This window comes from Trachemys scripta, chromosome 4 (assembly GCF_013100865.1).
Source record: "Trachemys scripta elegans isolate TJP31775 chromosome 4, CAS_Tse_1.0, whole genome shotgun sequence".
NCBI classification, from domain to species: Eukaryota; Metazoa; Chordata; order Testudines; family Emydidae; genus Trachemys; species Trachemys scripta.
In genome coordinates, this window is record NC_048301.1 from 67,792,424 (window position 1) to 67,814,490 (window position 22,067).

Below are 22,067 nucleotides of genomic sequence, written 5' to 3' on the forward strand. Positions count from 1 at the left end.
GCCTATGCAAGGGATCAGAAAATTCCAGGAAAAAATAGGTTAATCTGTATGTGTCTTTGCTTTCTCTCTAGAGACATCTGCTAAGGAAGGGCTTTTGTTATGGTGTCAGAGGAAGACAGCTCCCTACAAAAATGTGAACATCCAGAATTTCCATATCAGGTAACTTATTTATTTTTAAAGAAAATTGTTTATAGTATTTGGCTTTCTGATCCTCGTATGTTCATAGGGCTCTTAACACTATTCAGCATTTGGCATAAATATCAAGGAAGTTCTGAGACTAGTTCTGATATTATGTAGGTGAAAAGTGGCATCTACTGACTTGCCCGGTTGTCCCACAGCAAATCAGTGGCAAAACCCACAACAGGACCCAGTTTCTCTGCTTCCCAGTCCCTTTCTCCAACCAAAAATGCTGCCTTTGTCAAATACTTTGGAGTGTTAGGCCTACTGAAGACACTGTCGGTGTTTGTAGGCTGATTAAGAAATGGTACTTCCCCTGAGTGAAGCTACAAAAAGTTTTAGGATAAATTTCCTAAGCTCGTGTCTATATTAGAAACTTGTATCTATATAGTAATGTTGGTTAGGGAGGTGATTTTTTTTTGTTTGTTTTTTTATTTTGTTTGTTTCTTAAATAACATTTCTGTACTAGCAAAAGCACTCGTGTAGGCGAAGTTATACTGGTATAAGAGAGATTTTGCCGTTACTGCTCACTTTGCTTGGGGAGCCTGTTTAAGCTATACCAGCAAAAGCACTTTTTTGCTGGTATAAGCTGAGTCTATATTAGGAGGGTTTCCTGGCAGAGCTACCCCCAGCAAACCTTTTCTAGTGTAGACGTGGTCTAAGTTTGGGATCTTTTAAGCTATGCAAGTATCACCATGGAAGGAGGAGGGAGAAACCCTGCTAGTGGAGGGAGGAGGGGTATAAAGTTAGGTTAAACAAATCCTTACAAAAAGCATAACTGTGTGGAATGATCCTGTCATAGTTGAACTGGGGAGGAGGAGAAATTGACTAGGATTGCCAGTGTTGTTTGTTTTGTTTTTTTTCCCTTTTCCTTCACCTTTTGAGTTCTACTAAATAAAAGCCCATCCCTCTCCAAAGGCAAAATATAGGTAATCTTTTATGTTAATCTGACATTACACTGATCAGGGTGGATTGATTTAAATCCTCAAGTGGGAAACCTTAATTTAAATAATCAGTGTTAATTAACTTTTCCATTTGTACTTCAGTTTTGTTTTGTTTTTAAAGAGAGAAGAATTCTCGTCGGTTGATATAACTATTAAAATGTTTTGATTTACAACTAAACCGAGCCTTCACACTAGATTGGGTACATCTTTTTGCTCCACGTAGTAGGGTACACTGTTGGTATACATTTATTTAAGCAATTATACAACTTAGATATTTTCAGATTCATATTAATTGTACATTGTTAGCATGTTAGAAAATGGTGAATGATGGGAGGAGTTATAAGAATATACATAATTTTGAGAACTGAGCCAATTAGAGCTCAGGAAGGGAGAAGCTATAAAATAAGAGTATGAGACCACCCAAGGGGGCTCAGTGAGTGATCCTGATGAGGTAGATGATGGTGTCTCCTGGAGTCAGAGGCTGGGTCCCAATGCCTATGATGACTTGGCCAGTCTCTGATACCCAGTAGCGCAGCCCCAGGACCCCCACAGGATCAAGGATTAATATAGTACATGAGCTATTGTGCCATATTTACAAAGCTTGACCTCAAAAGTTGGATGTTTTCCCCCCTGGATTCTTTCCTTGTATAGAAAAGCAGCCTTTACCCAAAGTTTTTGATAGAGGCTCATGGATTCAGCATATTTATTTTTTATTTAAATGTTTCAAGAGATTATAATAAATTTAGACCTTAACATATTTTGTATTAAATTGAGATTTCATTTTAAACGGGTTTATTTTTAAGATTTTTTTTATAATTTAAATAATACAATAAAAACCCCATTTTTATCCACCCTGCTATTGGTCTAGTTTTTGTCCTCCCTTCTCCCACCATCTTCGGATTCTGTGCCGAGGATCGGGGGTGGGGGTGCAGAGATGAGGGAGGGCAAACATAGTGCTGATCATAGCCAATAGCGATTGCTCCCCCTCATTCTTGAACTATCCTCTCCTGGAAGATCTTTGGTTTGCATATGAAGACGTTTTTCATCCCTAAACTCTGCGTCTGCCCTTGAGTGCCTGGGCACTATTTAACAATGAAAGTTCTGTGGTGAGTGAGAATTGGCATTAGGGAGGCGGCAGCACTAAGAACCTGGTCCTACACCAAGTCAGTGGGAGTTTTGGCCACTGACTTCAGTGAGAGCAGGATGGGGGTCTAAAGCAGAGGAGAGCCTTGTCCCCAGTTGAGTACTTACAGAAGTTGCTATAAGCTAATGAGCCCAAAAGTAAAGATCTAGGCTCCCAGAGTTTTGCCCCCACCTGTCATGCCCCTCCATGTGTCTTCCTGATTGAACACTGCTAATTGTGCTGTCTTCTGTCTCTTTCACAGCTGGAAGGATGGCCTTGGCTTCTGTGCCTTGATTCACAGACATCGCCCAGAGCTCATCGACTATGGGAAGCTGCGAAAGGTACTAGCTTAATTTGATTTAAGTTAAGGAGCAGATACCCTGGGTTTGTTGAAATTAAGAGGGACTTGAGTTAGCTTGACAAACCAGGAGGAAAACTTACACTTGCAACTGAAGCTGAACATATCTTGCCTAAGGGCGGAAAGAGGGGAAAAGATCAATAAATTCAGCGTCACTGAAAAAAGCTTTATGAATTGCCTACCTGCCATTCCCTGTTTTCACAATGATTTATTGGCAGATAAGAGGTGGCTGTGGTCTGTAGGAAGTATGGATCACGTTTGCCCAGGCCCAATGTAGCAAAATTTGTTAACTCAGTTATGCTAATTCTTTTATGCTAGCCTTGTGTGCCAATTACATGAACTAGCCAGTCAAGTCAATGTTAGGTCTGAAGCAAAAAGAATGGGGCAGGTTATCTGGCTATGAGGTACCTTTTCACAGAACTAGAGTGAGACAGGCATATATGCATTCTTTGCCATCCCTTGAAGCCTTGTAATGCACTGCCTCCTTAGTGGTAAGTCATATCTGCTGTAGTGTTGGGCTCTTCCTAGCACTTGGATTGGCGCATTCAGCAACTGAAAAGTGTTTATAGGAAAGTTTGATTCTACTTTGAAAAACAATTCTACGAAAATGGGATCTTCCTGCTCAAAAGATCAGCTCCCTGGTATATTGGAGGCAGATTGGATGACTTGGTGCCTAAAGAGTGTTTGTTGTTTTATATACCTGTTAGCTCTCCTGAGCCAGCACAGTATGAAAGCATGAGCTGGATTCTATTCCTGCTTCCGCATTGTCATCAGACCAGTCTACTACACCTCTACCCAATATAACGCGACCCATTATAACACGAATTCGGATATAACACGGTAAAGTAGTGCTCCGGAGGGGCGGGGCTGGCGCTCCGGCGGATCAAAGCAAGTTCAGTATAACACTGTTTCACCTATAACGCGGTAAGATTTTTTGGCTCTCGAGGACAGCGTTATATCGGGGTAGAGGTGTAGTTCCAGTTACTTACACCTGTGCTAACTCACTGAAGGAAAAGACACTGCACAGGTGTCACTGAGGGCAAGAATTTGTGATACTTGGAAACTGAGCGTGTTAGATGTAGAAATCATTGATGATATAAGCATAGAACCCCATTGCTAATGGATCTCGGTTCTTGCAATGGTGGGGGCAAGTGGATGGGACCAGTGTGCAAATAAGTAGAGTGCAAAAGAGTTAATTAAATCAGCTGTCTGTGTGAGACTCTAACTGCACAATGCCTAATACTCCATAGAATCAATAACTTCCGAGGTGTTCACTGTCTTGCAGAGCAGTCAATTGTGTTTTCTATCAGTTTTAGCGTCTTGGGATCAGCACTTGATGAATAAACAGTGGAGCTGGACCCCATCTGTTTACACAAACAGCAGCAACAAAAGAAAACCAGTTAAAGTCAACCACGTTTTCATTTTTTTTTTCCCCTATTGGAAAAATAAGGCAGCTAAACAATGGGCCTTTGAAAATGAAAAATCCAGCAGGGAAACCACAGAGTTCCCCTACTAGAAACAAAAGCCAAATCACCCTGCTGTGAGGAAAGGGAAAAGAAGTTTGTCTGCTCACGCAGCCTGACAGCTTTTCAGAATGAAAATGAGTGGTTGTCCTGTCCACATGGTGGGCAAGAACTTGGTCTGGGGAGGGTTTGACAACCCCTGCTCCTCCCTCGTCTTCTGCCCTTCTTGAAGAAGGTTAAAGAGAAACCTTCTAATGAGAGAAACTCATCAGACCTTTTCTACTGCTTCCTGTCCTCTTTCCCATGGTTGTTTTTCCTTTCCTGTGCACTTTTCTCACCACCATTGTTCCTTTGCCTCTTCCCCTTGCTCTTTTTGGCTTTGCCTAGACTAGGATTTAAAGGTGTCCTGTTAGCTTGTTGTCTACAGCAAAGGGGTTGGCTGAGGGACACTGTCTTTAACACACGCTGAACTGGTTGAGCTAAAGCCTAGGGAGAGTGTAGCAGGCAGCCTAGCTCCAACTTTACCAGTTTAGCTCATGTTGAAGGCAGCAGGGGGCCTTCTCCACGCTACACTTTTACACCATATCATCTAGGTTGCTAACACGGCTCTTTTTAAATCCTAGTCTTGGCAAAGCCATTTCTCCCTCCTCAGATCCTTGCCTTTTGTCTCTTCAGTTCATCTCACTTAGTTTTCTCCACCTGCCCCCTGGAGACTGCTGTTTCCTCCCAGAGTTTGGAGTCTTTCCCCTGGTACTGCTTCATTCCTGCTAGAGCTTTTGGATCAGTGAGGAGGAGGGTAGCAGAATAAAAGACACAGTTTATCATTGTAGATGAAATGAAGGGAATTGGGCATGTTCTGTACAGATATGGCTGAAGGGGGAGACAATTGTCCACATAAAGGAATCTTTGAGATAAGCTGAGGATTGCGCACTTTCAGTGAAGCTCAGACTAGTATTATAATGGGCTTAAGAGGCAGCAGGAAAAACTGCCATCTTTGTAATGAAATGTTGACACCTGATGTCCTATTGAGCTGCTTCACTAAAAGCTGCAAAAGGGCTCAGCAGTTCTGGAGCACACCTGAGCCTTAATAGGCTTGGATGGCAGCAACTACTTGATATTGCAGCTACCTGTTTTGGACAAGTGATTGCTCTTCAGGGCTCTAGTTAATGGTAGGGAAGAGGTTGGGGTGAATTCTCTTGGCACGCTGGCATGGGGCAGTTTGTCAGAACGGGAGTTGGGTTTTCCCTTCCCCCCATCTCTCCACTATCTTTAGCCTAATTGCAATCCACATTTCTGATCTCTTCATTCAGCATGAAGATTGAATGATGGCATAATCACTCCTCTAGTACTGTAAGCAGTACATAAACTTGGCCAGTATAAGCTTCATATTGCCACGTTGGATGCTTCCTAATTTGTTTAAGACAACTCCTGAAAACATAAGTCATACTAATTGGATTTCTTTCGGCTTCTGCAGCTCTGACAGATACAGTAAGTGCTCTGTCTCTCCACTCCCACCTCCTTCCTGATTGCTGGTTGATAGAGGAATTTTTGTATTGGTGACACTGCAATAATTACCATGGTAACATCTTGTGATATGGGGACTTCAAGCTTACTGGAGGAGGAGAGACATCTCTGAGTGTGTGAGTCAGGGTTGTAGGGAGGGAGGCGGAACTGTGGGAGAATCTAACATGAATGTCTCCAGTCAGCAAAAGCAGAGTGCACAAGATAGTTTTTATTCTGGCCAGGTTTACCAACGATCACAGTTTAAATAGTGGAATCTTACAAGTAAAATACAGCTTTCTTTAATGTTGGCTCAGACAGACTCTAGCAAGCTGTTCCTCTCTTCTTCCCTCATCTACCTTAAAGCTCATCTGAGGCAATTTGGTGTCAAGGTGCTTCTGCTGGGCCTTACCCCTTTAAACATCAGTCTTGTGTGTTCTTTGGGGTGCACAGCCCTAGAAGGAATTGGAGATGTTAGAGAAAGAGAAGTCTCGGCTTTCATTCTGTGCCAGTCTATTCAGGTTCTCCTATCACACCTGTCGCTGTGACATCTGAGTGCTGTGTTAAACCACATGACTAATATCTGTCACATATTAGTTCTTTCCTTGTTTTTCTCTATCTACGGGAAATCTGCTGCATTTGGATTTAAAATAACAATATGTCTGCGGTGCTGTGTGTGTGGTTATATTAGTGAAGGTGAGGTTGAAGAGGTGCATGTTGTGTTTGGAATGGAGAATGGTGAGGTTTAGAGGTGGTTCTTAGAATCTGTGGGAGTTCATTCCACAGTCTTGGACTGGCATATAAGACAGCTCTGTCTCCTGCATGAATGAGCTTCACCTTTGCAGTAGATGGCTGTGTTGTTCCTGAGAGGTGGACTTGTTGACCATAGTCCTCTTCCTGGATCTTTAGGCAATCATTCAGGTACAAGAGGACTGGATTGTTGAGCATTTTGGTGTGAGAGTACAGGGAGCCAGTGTAGTGAGTGAAGGACAGGTATGATGTGCTCACGATGACCCCTGTTGATGTGGAGATGTGCTGCTGTGTCTTGTAGCTCCTGAGGAACATGCAGGTAGACTGCATTGCTGTAGCCCAGTCAAGAGGTATCACAGGTTTGTATTACTGAAGCCAGGTCATCACCACTTGTCTAGGAGGGGACAGTCTCCTAGCTAGCCAGAGATTGGGTAGTGCACTGCTCATCTCCGGTGCTGTATGAGAACTAATGTAAGCATGGAATACAGGGGCACTCCTAAACTGGACTGACTTGACTAATTATGCATCTTCCAACAGAAGACTGCACCATTGCTATACATTTCTCAAAGCATTTCTCTTTGCCAGCTCACATAGTCTGAGTTTTGCTCAGGTTTAGCTCCCCTGTTCATCCATGAGCTAGTCTTTGTCAAACACTAGGTTGTTTGCTTGCAGTGGTGTGGTCATCAGCTTCGTTCCCTTATAGGCCACTGAATCTTGCATTTTTGTTACCTACAAAATTTATATATGTACGGACTTGTCTCGCTTTGTGTTCAGTTTCGCACCAAACAGGGCTTCCAGTGCTTCCTCTGGGAGAACTTCTACATAGTAGATCTTCCCTTCAGGAAACGCTTCCTGATTTTCAGCCACAAAATTTCTTGTTAACTAGGTTCCATTACGCTAAGCTGTACACCTCCTGTGCCAGACCTAGATTCCTCTCCCTCTTTGGTGTTGGAAGGGTGTAGATGCTGTCTGATATGCAAATGAGTTTGACTTAATATTTTGCTCCTCCTTTTCCTGAAGGAGGTGTTGCTGAGTCTGACCACTCTACAAAACACATGCTCAAACGGGTCTACAGTGAAGTGTATCAGTGCTGGTTTTTGTATTACAAGGCCATTTAAATGCCAAACTGTTTAATGATCACTTATGACTGAGAAATTAGACTGTTAGCATACATGGTGCTGCTTAATGTATGTGGTGTTTCTGAATAGTAATGGAAATGCCATGTGGGCTAGGGGACAAGTTCGTGATGGAGCCAGCACTTTGGATTTCTGAATTCTCATGCTTTTTCATGCAACAGTCTGGCTGAGAATTTAATGTAGTTTAATGCATGAAAGGCCTTTACTTTTTTCTCTCTCAAACAATGGGTCTAAGGCTCTGCCTTCATAAGGTAAAGGAATGCTGCTATAAATGTTGTTTGGAGTTTGCCAAATTCATGAAACACTGTGTATCCACAAACAGTAGCTGATGTAAGTGTTTTACAAGCACTGACTTACTAGCTGGTCCCAATCCCTGAGGTGAGGTCTTTAGTGAAGCACTGGCTGAACAGGCATGGCTTATCATGGTTTCTCCCTAGTGCAGACTGGAAACAAGAATGTTGCATGCAAATTGTTGTGTCCAGTCCTCTTAACTCCATCCCACAATGCAGTGCTTTGTGGCTGCCTGCAATCTAAAAGCACTGATACAATCACAGTTATGAGTGTACGGTGTCTGGACAAAGCAAAAAGGTGCCATTGAGCAGCATTGATTATTTGTGGCTATGGCTCTCATAATGACAAATGTGACAGCCATCAGTTTCATGCCAGCTGTGTCCATACAATGGTTTCCTCACTTAATGTAGACACATCCCATTTAGATTAATGGACAAACTGTTTTCAGCCTTGCTTGGGGGGAGATTTGTTTTTTTTGGCAGTGGCGGGGAGGAGGAGGGGAGCTTAGGGTTGTCACATTTTGTCAGCCAAATGTCACTTTTTTTATTTTAGGCAGGGACACAAGTGTTATGGAAGCAGGAGGCAGAAATCTCTCTCTAACTTGTAGCAGGCAGGAAATACCAGGGAAATGCGCAGACTGCATCTCTGTAGTCTAGCAACACTAGAAAATGACCTATTGCTGGCAGTGGTTGTCTGCAACAAAAAACAGCACTGCAACTGGCCTCCCTTGCTCCTCCTCATCTGGTGCTGAAAATCATTATCTGCAAATGTAGACAAGGCACTTTAAAACCAGCATAGAAAAAGTGACCAGTAGTAGCATGTTCCACCAGATCTTCACACTTTTTGAAATGGCACTGAATGCATTTTGGTTTGGTCTACGCTGATACTTAAGACTGTGTTCAGTACTGGGACTCTCCAGATGTGCTATTACAGATGGCCTTCTTGGCTCTGCTTATCTGAATGTATAGGAGTTAGAGATTGAAGTGCTTATTGTTAATTGTGATGCACTCCTTTTTAGATGTTGAATATATTGCCAATAGAGTATTTTTGCCAGCGTCTCTGTGTGTGTCCGTTTCACTGATAAAGTTTGCAGATGACACCCAAACTGGGGGAGTGGTAAATAAAGAAGAGGCTAAGTCAGTTATACAGAGTGATCTAGATTGCTTAGTAAGCTGGGGCACAAGCAAACAATACATGTTTTAATACAACTAAATGAAAACGTATACATCTAGAAACGAACAATGTAGGCCATGGTTACACGATGGAGGACTCGATTCTTAAGAGTGGGAGTTAAGGGGCACAGAAAAGCCAAATGTGAAGGATGAAGAAATTCCATGCAGTTTATCTCCTAGCACTGGGGAGAGTCAGGGCTACACTACTCTTGTATTGATGAGAATATGCTGAGAGAGAGTCTTCACACTATCCTGAAAACCTGTTAGAGTATGTGCTAGTTAAACACTACCAACTGCCATGTAGACTCTCCACCAATAGAAGGCACTGGTTCCAGTGCCAACAACATAAAAGTTGGTATCTCTTTGGCAGCTTATTTCATACAAATGGAATGATTTTTGGGAGCATAACCACCATGATTGTGACAGGTTTCGGCTATTGCAATATTTTCATAGAATAAAACTAAATCTCGTTTCCATAGGTGTTCGAGGCAAAGCTGAATAGTGTGGAGTCCGAGAGTTCTCAGACTGGTTGGGAGGCACTAGATTATTAGTACTAATGTTTGAACACTTAATGATTTCTCACAGGGCTTTCTTTTTTGATGATTCCTGCCTTTGGAATTCTAGCCCCTTGTTTGGTCCTTTAAAGTCTAGTTATCGTCATGGTATGGTCAAGGCACACTTACTTTCTTTAGGATTTGACTGACTACCTTTTAAGCTCTGTAACTGAAGTGCATTTTTGCCCTGGCAATAGGTATAATAGAAATTAATAAAAATATGCTCTATGTTTTCAAGGGCTACGTAGTGTCTGGTAAGTAGGGATCTCTTGGATGGAGGTTTAATACGCATACAAAAGACAGGATCTTTACTAAAAAACAAAAAAAGATCTTGTAGAGTAGGAATTTGTTCCAGGTGTCCTGGGAAACTGCTTTTTCTTCCCACTCAACTGTGTGCAATGGACTGTACACCAGTTGGTAACCGTACTCAAGCCCAGAGGTAGCTGCCATCATAGTGTTGCTAGGTGTAAATAGTTGGTGAAGCATTTTGAATTTTTGGGGGGTAAAAAGTGCTGTATAAATGTAAAATACCACGGTTACTATCAATGACATTACATCTATAGTAGGGCAAATTAGAGCCTTTTAATTAGGCTGTGAGGTATGCATAACTTTTCCTATTGTTGCATCTTTATATCAAGATTGAGTGTCTTTCTAAAATATATGTTCTAACTCAGTGGTTCTCAAACACTGTATTGGTGACCCCTTTCACAAAGCATGCCTCTGAGTGCAGTCTCCCTTATAAATTAAAAACACTTTTTAAAATATTTAACACTATTGTAAATGCTGGAGGTAAAGCGGGGTTTGGGGTGGAGGCTGACAGCTCACGATCCCCAGTATGAGAACCCCTGCTCTAAATCAAGCAGAAGCTATGGGCTTGATGCAGGAGTTATTGGGTGGAATTTTATGACCGGCAGGAGGTGAGACTAGATGATCATAATGGTCTCTTCTGGCCTTAAAAGCTAGGAATCCCCACACTCTTTAGATGCTTTTGTTAAATCTGTTTGCAAAGTTGACTCCTAACCAATCAAATGCATACGCTTGTGATTCCTGTTAATGCCATCAGTCGCATGCAGGGCCGGCTCCAGGCACTAGCCGACCAAGCACGTGCTTGGGGCGGCACCTGGTAAGGGGTGGCCAATCTTGGGGTGGCGGGGGGCGCTCAGGGTTTTTTGTTTTTTATGGGCGGGGGGGTTTGGTCGGGCAGCGCTGGAAGTGGGGTGGGTTGTTTTTGTTTTGGCAGCTGGGGGGGGATTCGGCAGCGGCGCTCCGGGGGGTGGGGGGNTTGGAAGGCTCCAACTCTCTCGTTTGCACTTCAGACTGCTGGCCAGGTCTTCATTTGTATAGTGGCTGTTTGCCCCAGGACAGCTGACTCTGAAGAGGGAGGCTATGTTCCAGGCTTGGTTTGGGAAGTGAAGACCTGTGAAATAATACATCTCGGTGGTGGGGATACACACAATTAAAACTTGGTTAACTAGCATTTGAACAACTAGCAATTTACTTTGCACACTTTTTTGATGCAGGGTTTCCAGCCCCAGTAACCAGTCATGATTCCTCCCGCCCTTGCCCGCTACTCATTGTTGTGATCCCAAGGAATCGCCATGTTTCTGGGCTGGATTTTATAAGACTGTCTTGTCCAGGTGCTCCCAAAGAAATCTGCCCCAGAAATAACTGAATCTAGTTTTGGGAATGATAGAAACAGATGGTTAAGGCCATGCAGGATTTCTCCTGTTTTGTCAGAGCGGCTCTCCTTCCTAAAGGAATAGAACAAATGTGTGTACTTCTGCAGTGTAAATACCGATGGCCTGATCTTCAGAGGTGTGAGGTCCCACCGACAGCAATGGGACTTGGAGCACTTGGCACCTTTGGAAAATCAGGCCATCCATATGTTGGTGTGGTTTGAGGGGCAGGAAAAAACTCACCTCAAGAACTTTTAGGGGATGTAGGAGTTGAATTATGCTAAAACTATAAACACAACAACAGCCTATTGGTGCTTTGTTGGGTTCGTCCCACTGATTCAATTGACAGCTCTGCCTTGGCTGGATCCTTCTAGAGAGGGATGAAATGTTCCAACACGAAATGTACTGCAATCCCATTAGGTTTGCCAGAGGCTAGATTACACCTCCTCTTGGGAGTTTTGTTGGTGAGGAAAGGGTTGCTGGGGAGGGTCAGGGAGTCCTGCGCAAAGAGTGTGCAGAGTAGGACTTTCCTGTGATATGTACGTGCCCCACACCAGGTGTCCTGGACCATTCTGGCTCTCCTCCCTTGCTCTTCTCCCATCAGTCGATATGCTCTTAACTTCAGGTTTTTTTTGACAGACATTGTTGGAACTGCCCGCCCTGACGAGAAAGCCATCATGACCTATGTTTCTAGCTTCTACCACGCCTTCTCAGGAGCCCAGAAGGTATCGCAGGATTCCAAGCTCCCTCCACACAGCGCACCTGGTCCTGTTGCTAATGTCCAAACCTTTTTTCTTTCTCTCTCTCCTCTCTAGCTATGGGCATCTTTATATTATTTTTGGTAGAGTTGGCTGTTGGTTCAAAGTGGTGTCCCAAACATAATATTTTGGGGGGCAGGGATTGGGAGAGCATATCCCTACAGTCAGTGTACAGTAAAGCTACAGGGCTGCCGAGTGCGCATTAATCCTGTGGTACTGGGAGCTCTGCCATCAAGATTCCCTCTCAACTAGCTGAGCACCAGCTCCTGTCATACCAGTAGGACTAGAATTGGAAATCAAACCTAAATCTTTAACGCACTGTTGGGATGTGTAGGCCACCAAGGTAGGCCACCAAGCTTGCTCAGACACTACAGCATACCATTATCTGAGTTTATTTCTGATGTTCCACTTTTTTGCGAGGGTGGGGAATTTTGGTTGGGCAGGAGGCTTCAGAAAGAGCACACATTCACTCACCCTTATACACATTCACTACACCTGAGCTACAGGGTCTGTAAGGCCTTGTGTACACTACAGGGGAAATTCGATCTAAGCTTAGATCTACTTACTGCCGGGTCCACACTACACGATGTTGATGGGAGATGCTCTCCCGTCGACTCCTCCAACTCTTCTCAATCCAGTGGAGTACAGGAGTCAACAGGAGAGCGATCTGCAGTCAATTTAGCGGGTCTTCACTAGACCTGGTAAATCAACCACTGTTGCAAGCCTTAATTCTTCCTGATTCTCTTCACTTACTCCTTAGGCATCTATGGAAGTATTTCTTTGACTAACTGAGCCACTGGAGGGATCACCCCAAATACGAACCTACCACTCCTGGCAGAGTTCAGCATAACACCTATTCCTTTTACACAGTGAACTCAGCCCAGATTCAGCTCGGGTTTAAAGAGTTTATTTGACAAACCCTCTGGTGCTGTGGCTCTTGAAATAGAGGGGATCACATATTGCATCTGAGACACCTGCTTTTCCCTTTCTTTCCTCCCTTGTGTCCCCCCCCCCTTGTGTATGGAGGTTGGACAGGTGTGTCCTCGCTGTATTTTGCCAAGCAATTGCCTGCTGGTGTGTAGTTACTTAAAGAAAATATTGCTAAGTGAGACCTGATAAATCTCCCTCAAAAATCAAACACACTGTAACTGCTTCAGTGCCATAGGATTATGCAGTGCACACTGAAGCAGAATGGGAAATACTCTGTAAGAAGGCAGTCTGATCTCTGCAATGGCCCGGCCACTTAAGACTCACAAGCCTTTCAAGAGCAGACTCTTAAAATGCTAAAGCAATACATAAATTTTATTCATTCTCATGGCTGGGTCAGGCCCACTGACTGTGGGGCTGTGAAAATATGTAATTTGGAGGTTGACTAGGAACAAGAACTGGATGCTGGGAGGAGAAAGGGGTGGTACCACTTTGATCCACAGAGCCAACCCTGCTGGTCACTTTCTGATCCGAATTCCCAGCTCTCCGCATGGAAATCTATTTGGCCTGTCCTGCAATGCATGATGGGAAGTTTTCTCCCCCTCTCTCACACCACCCATGACTGTTTATTTTATTCTATGTTCTGCTTCTTACTTTATCCTTTCAACCTCTTTTCCTTCTTTGCACAGATATTATAGGCCCGCTAAGGCCGGATGAGAAGGCCATTATGACCTATGTTTCATGTTACTACCACGCCTTCTCAGGTGCGCAGAAGGTGAGACATTACTCCTAACAAAACCCTCCCTTTTCTCTTCCCTGCCCCCCCCAACAGTTAAGTCTGAGAAACATCCCAAACCTTTGGTCCATGAACATAGAGGCAGGGAATTCCATGCACTGAGCAGTCTAACCACATACATAGCTGTTCTGGGACGTATGATCTTTAACCTGGCTGAAGAAGTAATATGAGGAAACTATGGATTCAGAAAGTGGCCTCTTCCTAGGCAAATTTCCAACGATATGTGAACTACCTAAGAGGAAGTAGCCCATAATTTCCTACCCCTAGACAGTGCTCCCGCTGCGAGTTTCATCCCTAATCAGTCTCTGTTGAACCACCTGAACTTCCCCTCTCTTACCCATGTCTCCTCTCCTGGCTCGTCTCCCTTTTGTTCTTTCCTTCCCACTCATTCACCTCCCTTCACCAAACCAGCTGTTTCTTCCTCCTTCTGTCAGCTTCTTTATCTTCTGCAATATTTTCTTTAGTTCTTTCTCTGCTTTTATTCCAAGCCCCTTTGCCTGGCACTGGGCCTACCCCCAAAGGAACTGATTAGCGAGCTCCGAGATCCCTGCCTCCTACCAAGCAACAGTTTTCTAAAATGCCAATTTTCTAGTAGCGCTTTTTATAGGAGGAAAGCTCAGTGTACTGTTAAGTGTAGGTGTGCAGTCTCCTCTTCCCCTCCCCCTCCAAGATCAAGGGGATTCAGACCAGGGGCTTTGGAAATATGGTCCAAAGCTTGAGACTTAGACCCATCTCTTAATTAACATGTTACAAACAGAACACAAATTTCCCTTCTTTCTCACAACTGCTTTCTATAAAGGATGCACAGTCCACATTTTTCCCAAGGGAGAGCCATGCTGGCAGCATACTAAGCACCTCAGGGCTACATGTAATTTATATAAATCAGTGCTGATGGTAGCCAGCATCAGTTTTTATACCAAGATGCTACCCATGGGTTGCAGGTTCCACATGTAAAGAGCTAGTTTGAACCATAAGATTTTTTTTTTTTTTTAATCAAGCTGGAACATTGCATGCTGGGACCTGCTCTGTTTTATGCAAAATAGGTGCAGCTCTGGTTCCTAGTAAATTGCAAATGTGATACTCCATTTGGACAGTGCTGAAGTAGGTTCACCTACTTGACATATATGGGTTTGGTGGCGGCTTTGCCATGAGGATCCTGGCTAGTAAATTATTTGAAACTCTTCACAGCAGGCTAAGTGGAATAAAGACCATTCTCCCAGAGCCCATGCCAGACTAACCACCAGCCCCAGTCTTTTCCAGTTGCCCCACACACAGTTCTTCAGTTTAGGTTGATGGCAAAGCTCAAATGTGGGTAGAAGGTGAAAGAACTGGATAGTTTCTGGTGGTGTTAAAGGTGCTGCCCCTCAATCCTATGTTCTTCTCTTCTCCCATCCCACTCCATCCTTTGAAAATATTTGCAGCAGCTCCTGTGCCCATTTTAGCAATTAGTACTGGTGCCAGGGCTTCTATCGATACTGTAAACAGAAACCTTGTCTACTGCCACAATGTCTGAACCAAGTAACTGGAGTAAGAATCAGAAAATTTGCTTCTTCGCTATTAAGGTTTGAATCCCATGTAGTCTAACTGGCGTATAGGGAGGATTAAGAAAATTGATTAAATTGTCAATTTGCTAGGAACTTAACTATGACTGGAGGATAGGGTGTTGCTCCTTTTTGAAGCTCTCCCAGGGCAAGTCCTACATTTTCCAGTTGTTGAGTGACGAATTTAAAATCCCGGGCTAATACAGAGTGATTACTGAGCATGACTCTCACTAGGTCAAGGAGCACGGAGTGTTTTTAAGCACTGCTGTCTCTTACTTGATTAGGTGACTTACTGTGATGTCGCTCCATTTTTCATTCAGATTTCTCATTACTGCTACCAGCCCTGAAGGGGAGGTCACATGATCAGCTTTCCGCTTCTTTCATTCCCTTATACTGAGTCTTTAAAGGTACAGGGGCCCCAGCCTGACATGACATTTATGTGGATGGCTGCTTTTCCTTTAAATGATTTATATATAAAAATGTGTGTGTATACTTGCTTTGGTTGGTTTGCTTATTTTCTAACTGCTTCTAACTTTCACAACACTAAACTGCATGGGTGTTTAACTACTGGTTGGGTTTAATATGTTTTAATATATTGTAAAACTTGACTTCTGCAGTGAAATTTTCTGAATAACTTCTTGCTATTTTATAAAGTGTTTGTTTGGTATGCAGTGTTCTGGGGTGCTCTTGGGATCATGTGTTAGTCATAGACAAGTGGCCACATCACAGAAACCATTAGGGTCTTAGATCGCTTTATTGACATTCTCAGCAGGGAGACCCAGGGTCGAATGGGCCATGGAGACCACTCCCCTTTCATCCCTAGAGAGGTAGCTCCTCAAGGCCAGGATTGAGACACATGGACAAGATAAAGTGGGCAAAGCTTATGGTGCCACTGCCTGTGTTGTATCTCTTCTGTGGCTAGAATCTTTGGGACTGTCAGTCCAGAACCTTTCAGGAGCAGCAAATTGTCCATAAACATTCCTTTAATAAAGGAACATGTGGTGAGCCGTCTAGACATTACGTAAATTATATCTACATTCCACTCCTTTCCTTAAACATTCTGCTGCTGCCCCTTTCCTGGGAGCGTTGTTGGGATTACAAATGGAGATCACGTGGAACATTCTGTTGTCTAACCCTAATCAAAGCAGGTCAGCACAACATATTGCCTGCAACTCTAGTAGTTGTAGCACCTTGTCTACTGTAATGCTCCTACTGTTACTTGTAGTAACAGGATGATTTAGTGAGAAATCCAGTAGGCAGGGCCACAGAGAAGCAGGGGTTGGTGTAGGGGAGAGAGAGACTGACTTCCAAACAAGCTAAACATCGGCAATTGGGGATTTTTGTGTTTGGACACCCAAAATGTGGGGGGACTGGAGGAAATCTGCCATCAAACACATGTAAATATACCTCTTTAAAATGGAATCCCTACTGCTTAGTAGGCTGCTGCCACAGCCACATGTGAATAACAGGGTTGGAAAATTAACCCAAAAAAAAAAAAAAAAATCACCACCACCCTGGCCCTGGGTCCTATAAAGTTTGAGGTGACGTCTCTCTCCCTCAAGTCACATTGGATGTAGGGGCACGGGGTATGTCTTTTTGAGATATCACTTGATATCCTCTCTGTAAAGTCCACCTGGATGGCAAAAATGAGCCTTTGGTACCAGCCAAGAGGAAGTTTAAAATCAAAACAAGAGAATGCTTTCTGACATTTTAAACTGTCCTGAGCACTTTTCATTTATATTTTTTACCTAAATGGCTCTTTCCCCTTTAAAGACCATTTCTACATGTTCTTATTAATGTAGCTAATATTTGTATACCCGCTAGCTGGCCTAGTTTAGCTATGGGAGAGATGACTGAACACTGAGCCTCTTCCCAACGACTAAGATCACCAGTTCCTTTGGGACTGTGCGACTTGTACGTCATTTTGGAGCTTATGATTTTTATTGCTATTCTTGCTACCTCGCATCAGCCACAATAACGAGAGGATTTTTCTCCAATGACATCAGAGGCTGAATAAACAAATATTAAATTCCTTTTAAAAATAGATGTATGTTTAAATGTGTCAGTTATGAGCTCATTAAATGATGGGCTGTTTACTGCTCCAGAATCACATGCACACAACCACTTTTGGTGTCAGTTCCACTTACAGATCTAGAGCACCCTGTAATTTACAGAATGTGAAAGCTGTAGAGACACCATATGCACTCACTCCTTGCATTGCTCAACAACAGTCTCCTGTTGGCCACCGGTGAGTGATGTAACGAGTTGGGATTGACTTCCTCTATAGGAAATCCTATCCCAGCTTCCTCAGCCACCTGGAGATACCCACATTGTGGAGGTAGGATAGTGATAGTATCTTTAGGGCTTCGGTGAGAAGAGGCGATAAGTATGATGATGATGGCCTCTAGTGCACTGCTATCTGGGCCAGAAAGAAAATGGCCCTTCAAGTTGTCTGCACAGCAGATGTTGTTCCAAGGACTCTGTCCACCTCTGGAGAAGGATCTAACTCTCCTTCGTGGTCACAGGAGCTGTGCAGATACATGGGCTAGTAATGCCCCAAGAACAAGCCTCGTATATATTTCAAGTGTTAAGCACGTGCTCTTGCTAATAATGTGGCACTCCAGGGCAGACTGTTCAGACCTTAGTTTGCAGTTGGGATTTCCATTCCTTGATCCAAGTTTCAATATGTCCAGTCTCCCTGCAGAAAGCCACTGTAATGATGATACCCCATTGCTCAAGAGACTTGATTTGGGGAAGGAGGGAGAGAGATTATGAAACAAATCCCAGTTAGATGGAAGGAGAGCTCACTCTCAGCTGGAAATCCAGATAAATGTAGGTCTGAATAGCTGGTGGGGAAGGAAGGAAAGGTTTCTCCATCCATCAGATACTTCTATGCCTTGAGATGGAATTGCACGTAAAGGATATCAAAGACTGTATATTGTAGGACAGGCTAGAAGATAGCTCAATTGTTAGATAGATTTTGAGGGTAAGGAAAGTACAAACTTAAGTATTTTCTTAGAAATTAGGTAAAGACTCACCCAGAGTCCAGCGTCAGGATCAAATACAAATAAACAGCACTTTCTTAAGGTTAAAAGCATTTAAGGAAGATTCCCCCAGTTTGACACTTGCCATAGTAGTGCCCAGGCATCATAGATCAAATATTGGAGTTGTGACTTTGAGCGTCTGCTTGTGGGGTGGAGAGGATGTCTTAGGTCGCTTATATGAATAATTTCAGAAAAGACCCAGAACTCTGATTGTCCCAGAGCAGACAGGCCTAGACTGCTGCATCAGTTGAGCATGGAGGCTGAATGCATTGCAGAGAGATGGTTTACTGGGGGGGAAAATATCAGTTATGGTAGAAAGTCAAATAAAAAACTAAGTTTCCTGGACATGCTTTCAGACCAGAGATGGGCTGCTAGAGCCAGTGATGGGAGACTTTACCCTTCCCACAGGTACGTAGCAGGAGGCTAAACCACAAGTTTTGGATTATGGTGTTTTGACACTTTTTCCCCTTCCTGTTTTGTCTCCTGTTTGACAGGCGGAGACAGCAGCCAATCGTATCTGCAAGGTGTTGGCAGTCAATCAGGAGAATGAACAGCTCATGGAAGACTATGAAAAGCTGGCCAGTGACGTAAGTATCCATGTTGCTGTCAATTCCTGGGCAGCGTTGTGTGTATTACATGTATTACTGTAGAGCCTCGGTCCTGGACCAGGACACCGTTGTGCTAGGCTCTGTACAAACACAGCACTGTGTTTTTAAACCTACAGCCAGATCTCTAGTACTGTAGAATATATACCATCCCATGTTTCCTTAGAAAGTGTTTTCTTCCAATAGGTAAATATGAAAGACTCTGAACTATGTCAGGTGTCAAATGTAACATACTTTAAAATGGTGGCCATCCGGAGTGGAACAGCCTTCGGATTCTCAATTTTATTGAAAGAAATCATTGTATTACTAAAACTAAAGAGAAAAAAAGTCATTTTAAGAAAAGATATGCAATATTGTACAACTTTATTGTGTAGTGTCCATGCGTTGAGTTAAGTAAATCATAATGGGGAAGAGAAGTTAAAGGTGTAGGCAAGGAAGAAAAAGAGCATTCACTAACATTTGGAAAGCGTCTATATAGGCTAGAAACTGAAGACTGTTCCAGATAGCGGGAGCTGCAGGGGACAAGGCTCACACAAAGACAGTTATGAGACTGCAGAAATGACCATAGGAGGCCTGTGGTAGACAAGTAGAAGAAGCAAATGGGAGAGCAAAGGGATAAGGTCCATAAGCAGGGTTGGAGGAAGACAATAAATAACTGAGTACAAAGAGGACAGTTGTAAAATTGATCCTGAAATGAACTGGGAGCCACCACAGTTGTTTTGGGATGGATGTGATGAGATCCCACTGCATTGTAGGAAAGCATGTGGCAGCTTTCTGCTCCACCCGGAGCTGCCCATTGTTTTATTTCCCTGCTGGCTGCCTAGCAGCTGTTTGCTTTGGAAGACTGTTCTCCGGGCTGTGCTGACTTCAAAGAAGCTAGAGTGGAAAAATGAAAATGGAGGCAGTAACTTCGTTTCTACAGCATAGACCCTTCTGTGTCAGAGAGGGCAAATCAGTTACAACAGTGTAGCCCCAACGGAGCTAAAACACTGACAGGCTTGCAGTATTTTTGAACCAAGCAACTGCCCTGTTAAGGTCTAGCATGATCTGAGAACAGAATTTGGTCTTGATTCTGCAGAACTGAACTATGAATTAACCACATCAAGGCATTCTGTGCTGTAATCGTGTGTAGGGTGCCCAGAGGCGCAAGTATGAAAAATCAGGACAGTGTGTGGGGGGTAATAGGCGCCTATATAAGAGAGAGCCCCGAATATCGGGACTGTCCCTATAAAATTGGGACATTTGGTCACCCTAATCGTGTGCCTCTGCATGGTAGTCTGTACAGGGTAGATACCATAAGACCATACTTTTACAAAGTGGTTAACAGCCTTTTCTTAAACCAATTCCTTGCCTTTGGCAGAACCCTGCTGGCAACACCCAAACATAAAGTGGACAATCCCTACTAAGTTCTGAGGACACAAGTAGTTTTAACAAAACCTAAACTTGGGGCTTAATTTGTAATGATTTTGCAGCTATTCTGACTCCTCCCTCTCGTCCTTGCTGTTTTCAGTTGCTGGAATGGATCCGCCGCACCATTCCCTGGCTGGAGAATCGGGCGCCCGAGAACACCATGCAAGCCATGCAGCAGAAACTGGAGGACTTCCGGGACTACCGTCGCCTGCACAAGCCCCCCAAGGTCCAGGAGAAGTGCCAACTTGAAATCAATTTCAATACCTTGCAGACCAAGCTGCGGCTCAGCAACAGGCCGGCATTCATGCCTTCAGAGGGGAAAATGGTCTCGGTGAGTGTGATGTGCTAAAAGCACAAAGCATCTGTCTACCCTTCCAAATCAAGCTTACTACTTTAGGCCATATTATTTGTATTACCATAGCGCCTAGGAGCCCTAGTCATGGATGAGGACCCCATTGTGCAAATACAGAAGAAAAAGATGGTCCCTGCCCCAGAGAGTTTACAGTTCTTGAGAAGAAGATGAGACAGACAGGCATGAGAGAAGTGTGGCCATGCCACCCTCATTTTCAATAGGAACCACTGGTCTCTGAATGCAGGACTCCATCCTGATCAAAGCAGTTAGATCAGGATGGGATATTGGCTCCCTGGGACCTATTGTCCTCACACAGACTATTCCTGCACATTAAGGTGGGAGTGGCGGTCCAGTCTCTGCTTCTCTGTGTACAAATTAGGTCCGGCCCTCAGGCTCCTGGCTAGCTGACAGTGAAATCTGTGATTGGGTGAACGCTGGGTCCATCTGTTTTTGAGGCCACAAACTAATTTTTTATTGACCTCTTGAAGAAAGTGATCAAAGAGGTTTTTTCGTACTAGGAGGCATGTGACTGCCTCTCATGACATTCATAGATAACGTACTGTGAGTGGAAGTGCTTCACAGAGTGTCTTTTGGGTTCTGTGGTTCTGACCTGCTAAATGCACTCCAACTGGCCAGATCATCAGCCTGCTGCAAATCTACATCTCATGACCATGGAGCCAAAATACAGCCTCCTGTTGCTACAGAGTAATTAGAAGCCTATGGCCCGCTTGGATGAATGCTCAAAGCATGATGCTGAAGAACATTCCCAATCTTCTGAATTAATTCCTTCCTCTCACGCTGCTGTACCTTTTACATCACTGCAGGACATAAACAATGCATGGGGAGGCCTAGAGCAGGCTGAGAAGGGCTATGAGGAATGGCTGTTGAATGAGATCCGAAGGCTAGAGAGGCTGGACCACCTGGCTGAGAAGTTCCGGCAGAAAGCTTCCATTCACGAGTCCTGGACAGATGGTAATGCCAATCCTAATGCTTCCTTCTGAAAGCATTTTGCTTCTGAAAACATGCCATTGCCTATCTGAAGATAGAGTCCTGGGTGTCACGGGAGTGATTGTACTGGTCTTTCACATCTAGATTAGAGCTGAGCAAATAATTGGTTCAATAGTCAAACTGATAATTTTTTGGTTAGTTTTGAATTGAAACTGAATGTATTTTTTTTTTTCTGGGGGGTGGAGAAGGGGAGAGAAAAAAACAGAGAAATGTTAATTTAAATCAAACAAAATACTTTGAATGTCGATCCAAAGGGGCAGTTTCTAAACAAAATGTTGATTTGGATTGACATTTCATTTTGAAAGTGTCACTTTGAAAAGAAAAGTTGAAACAAAATGTTGAAATGTTTCTAAAATATTTTTTTTTTCAGCTGAACGTATTTGTTGAATTCAGCCTGAATTTGTGAATGGTTTTGGTGGCCTGAAAAATGCATTTTCAGCTAATTTACTATTTGCCAATAATAATAATTAATTAATTAATAA

The 22,067-nt window shown here is 43.5% G+C and overlaps 1 protein-coding gene across 1 annotated transcript in view; it reads left to right on the plus strand.

Annotated features, from left to right (window-relative positions):
• ACTN1 (actinin alpha 1) overlaps positions 1 to 22,067 on the plus strand; it is a gene marked incomplete in the record, with an annotated part of 136,267 nt that overhangs the window by 91,038 nt on the left and 23,162 nt on the right. Inside the window, 6 exon segments of the mRNA XM_034767982.1 lie at positions 72 to 159; positions 2,507 to 2,585; positions 11,702 to 11,869; positions 18,705 to 18,797; positions 20,326 to 20,556; positions 21,402 to 21,549. Coding sequence (XP_034623873.1) covers positions 72 to 159; positions 2,507 to 2,585; positions 11,702 to 11,869; positions 18,705 to 18,797; positions 20,326 to 20,556; positions 21,402 to 21,549 — 807 coding nt within the window.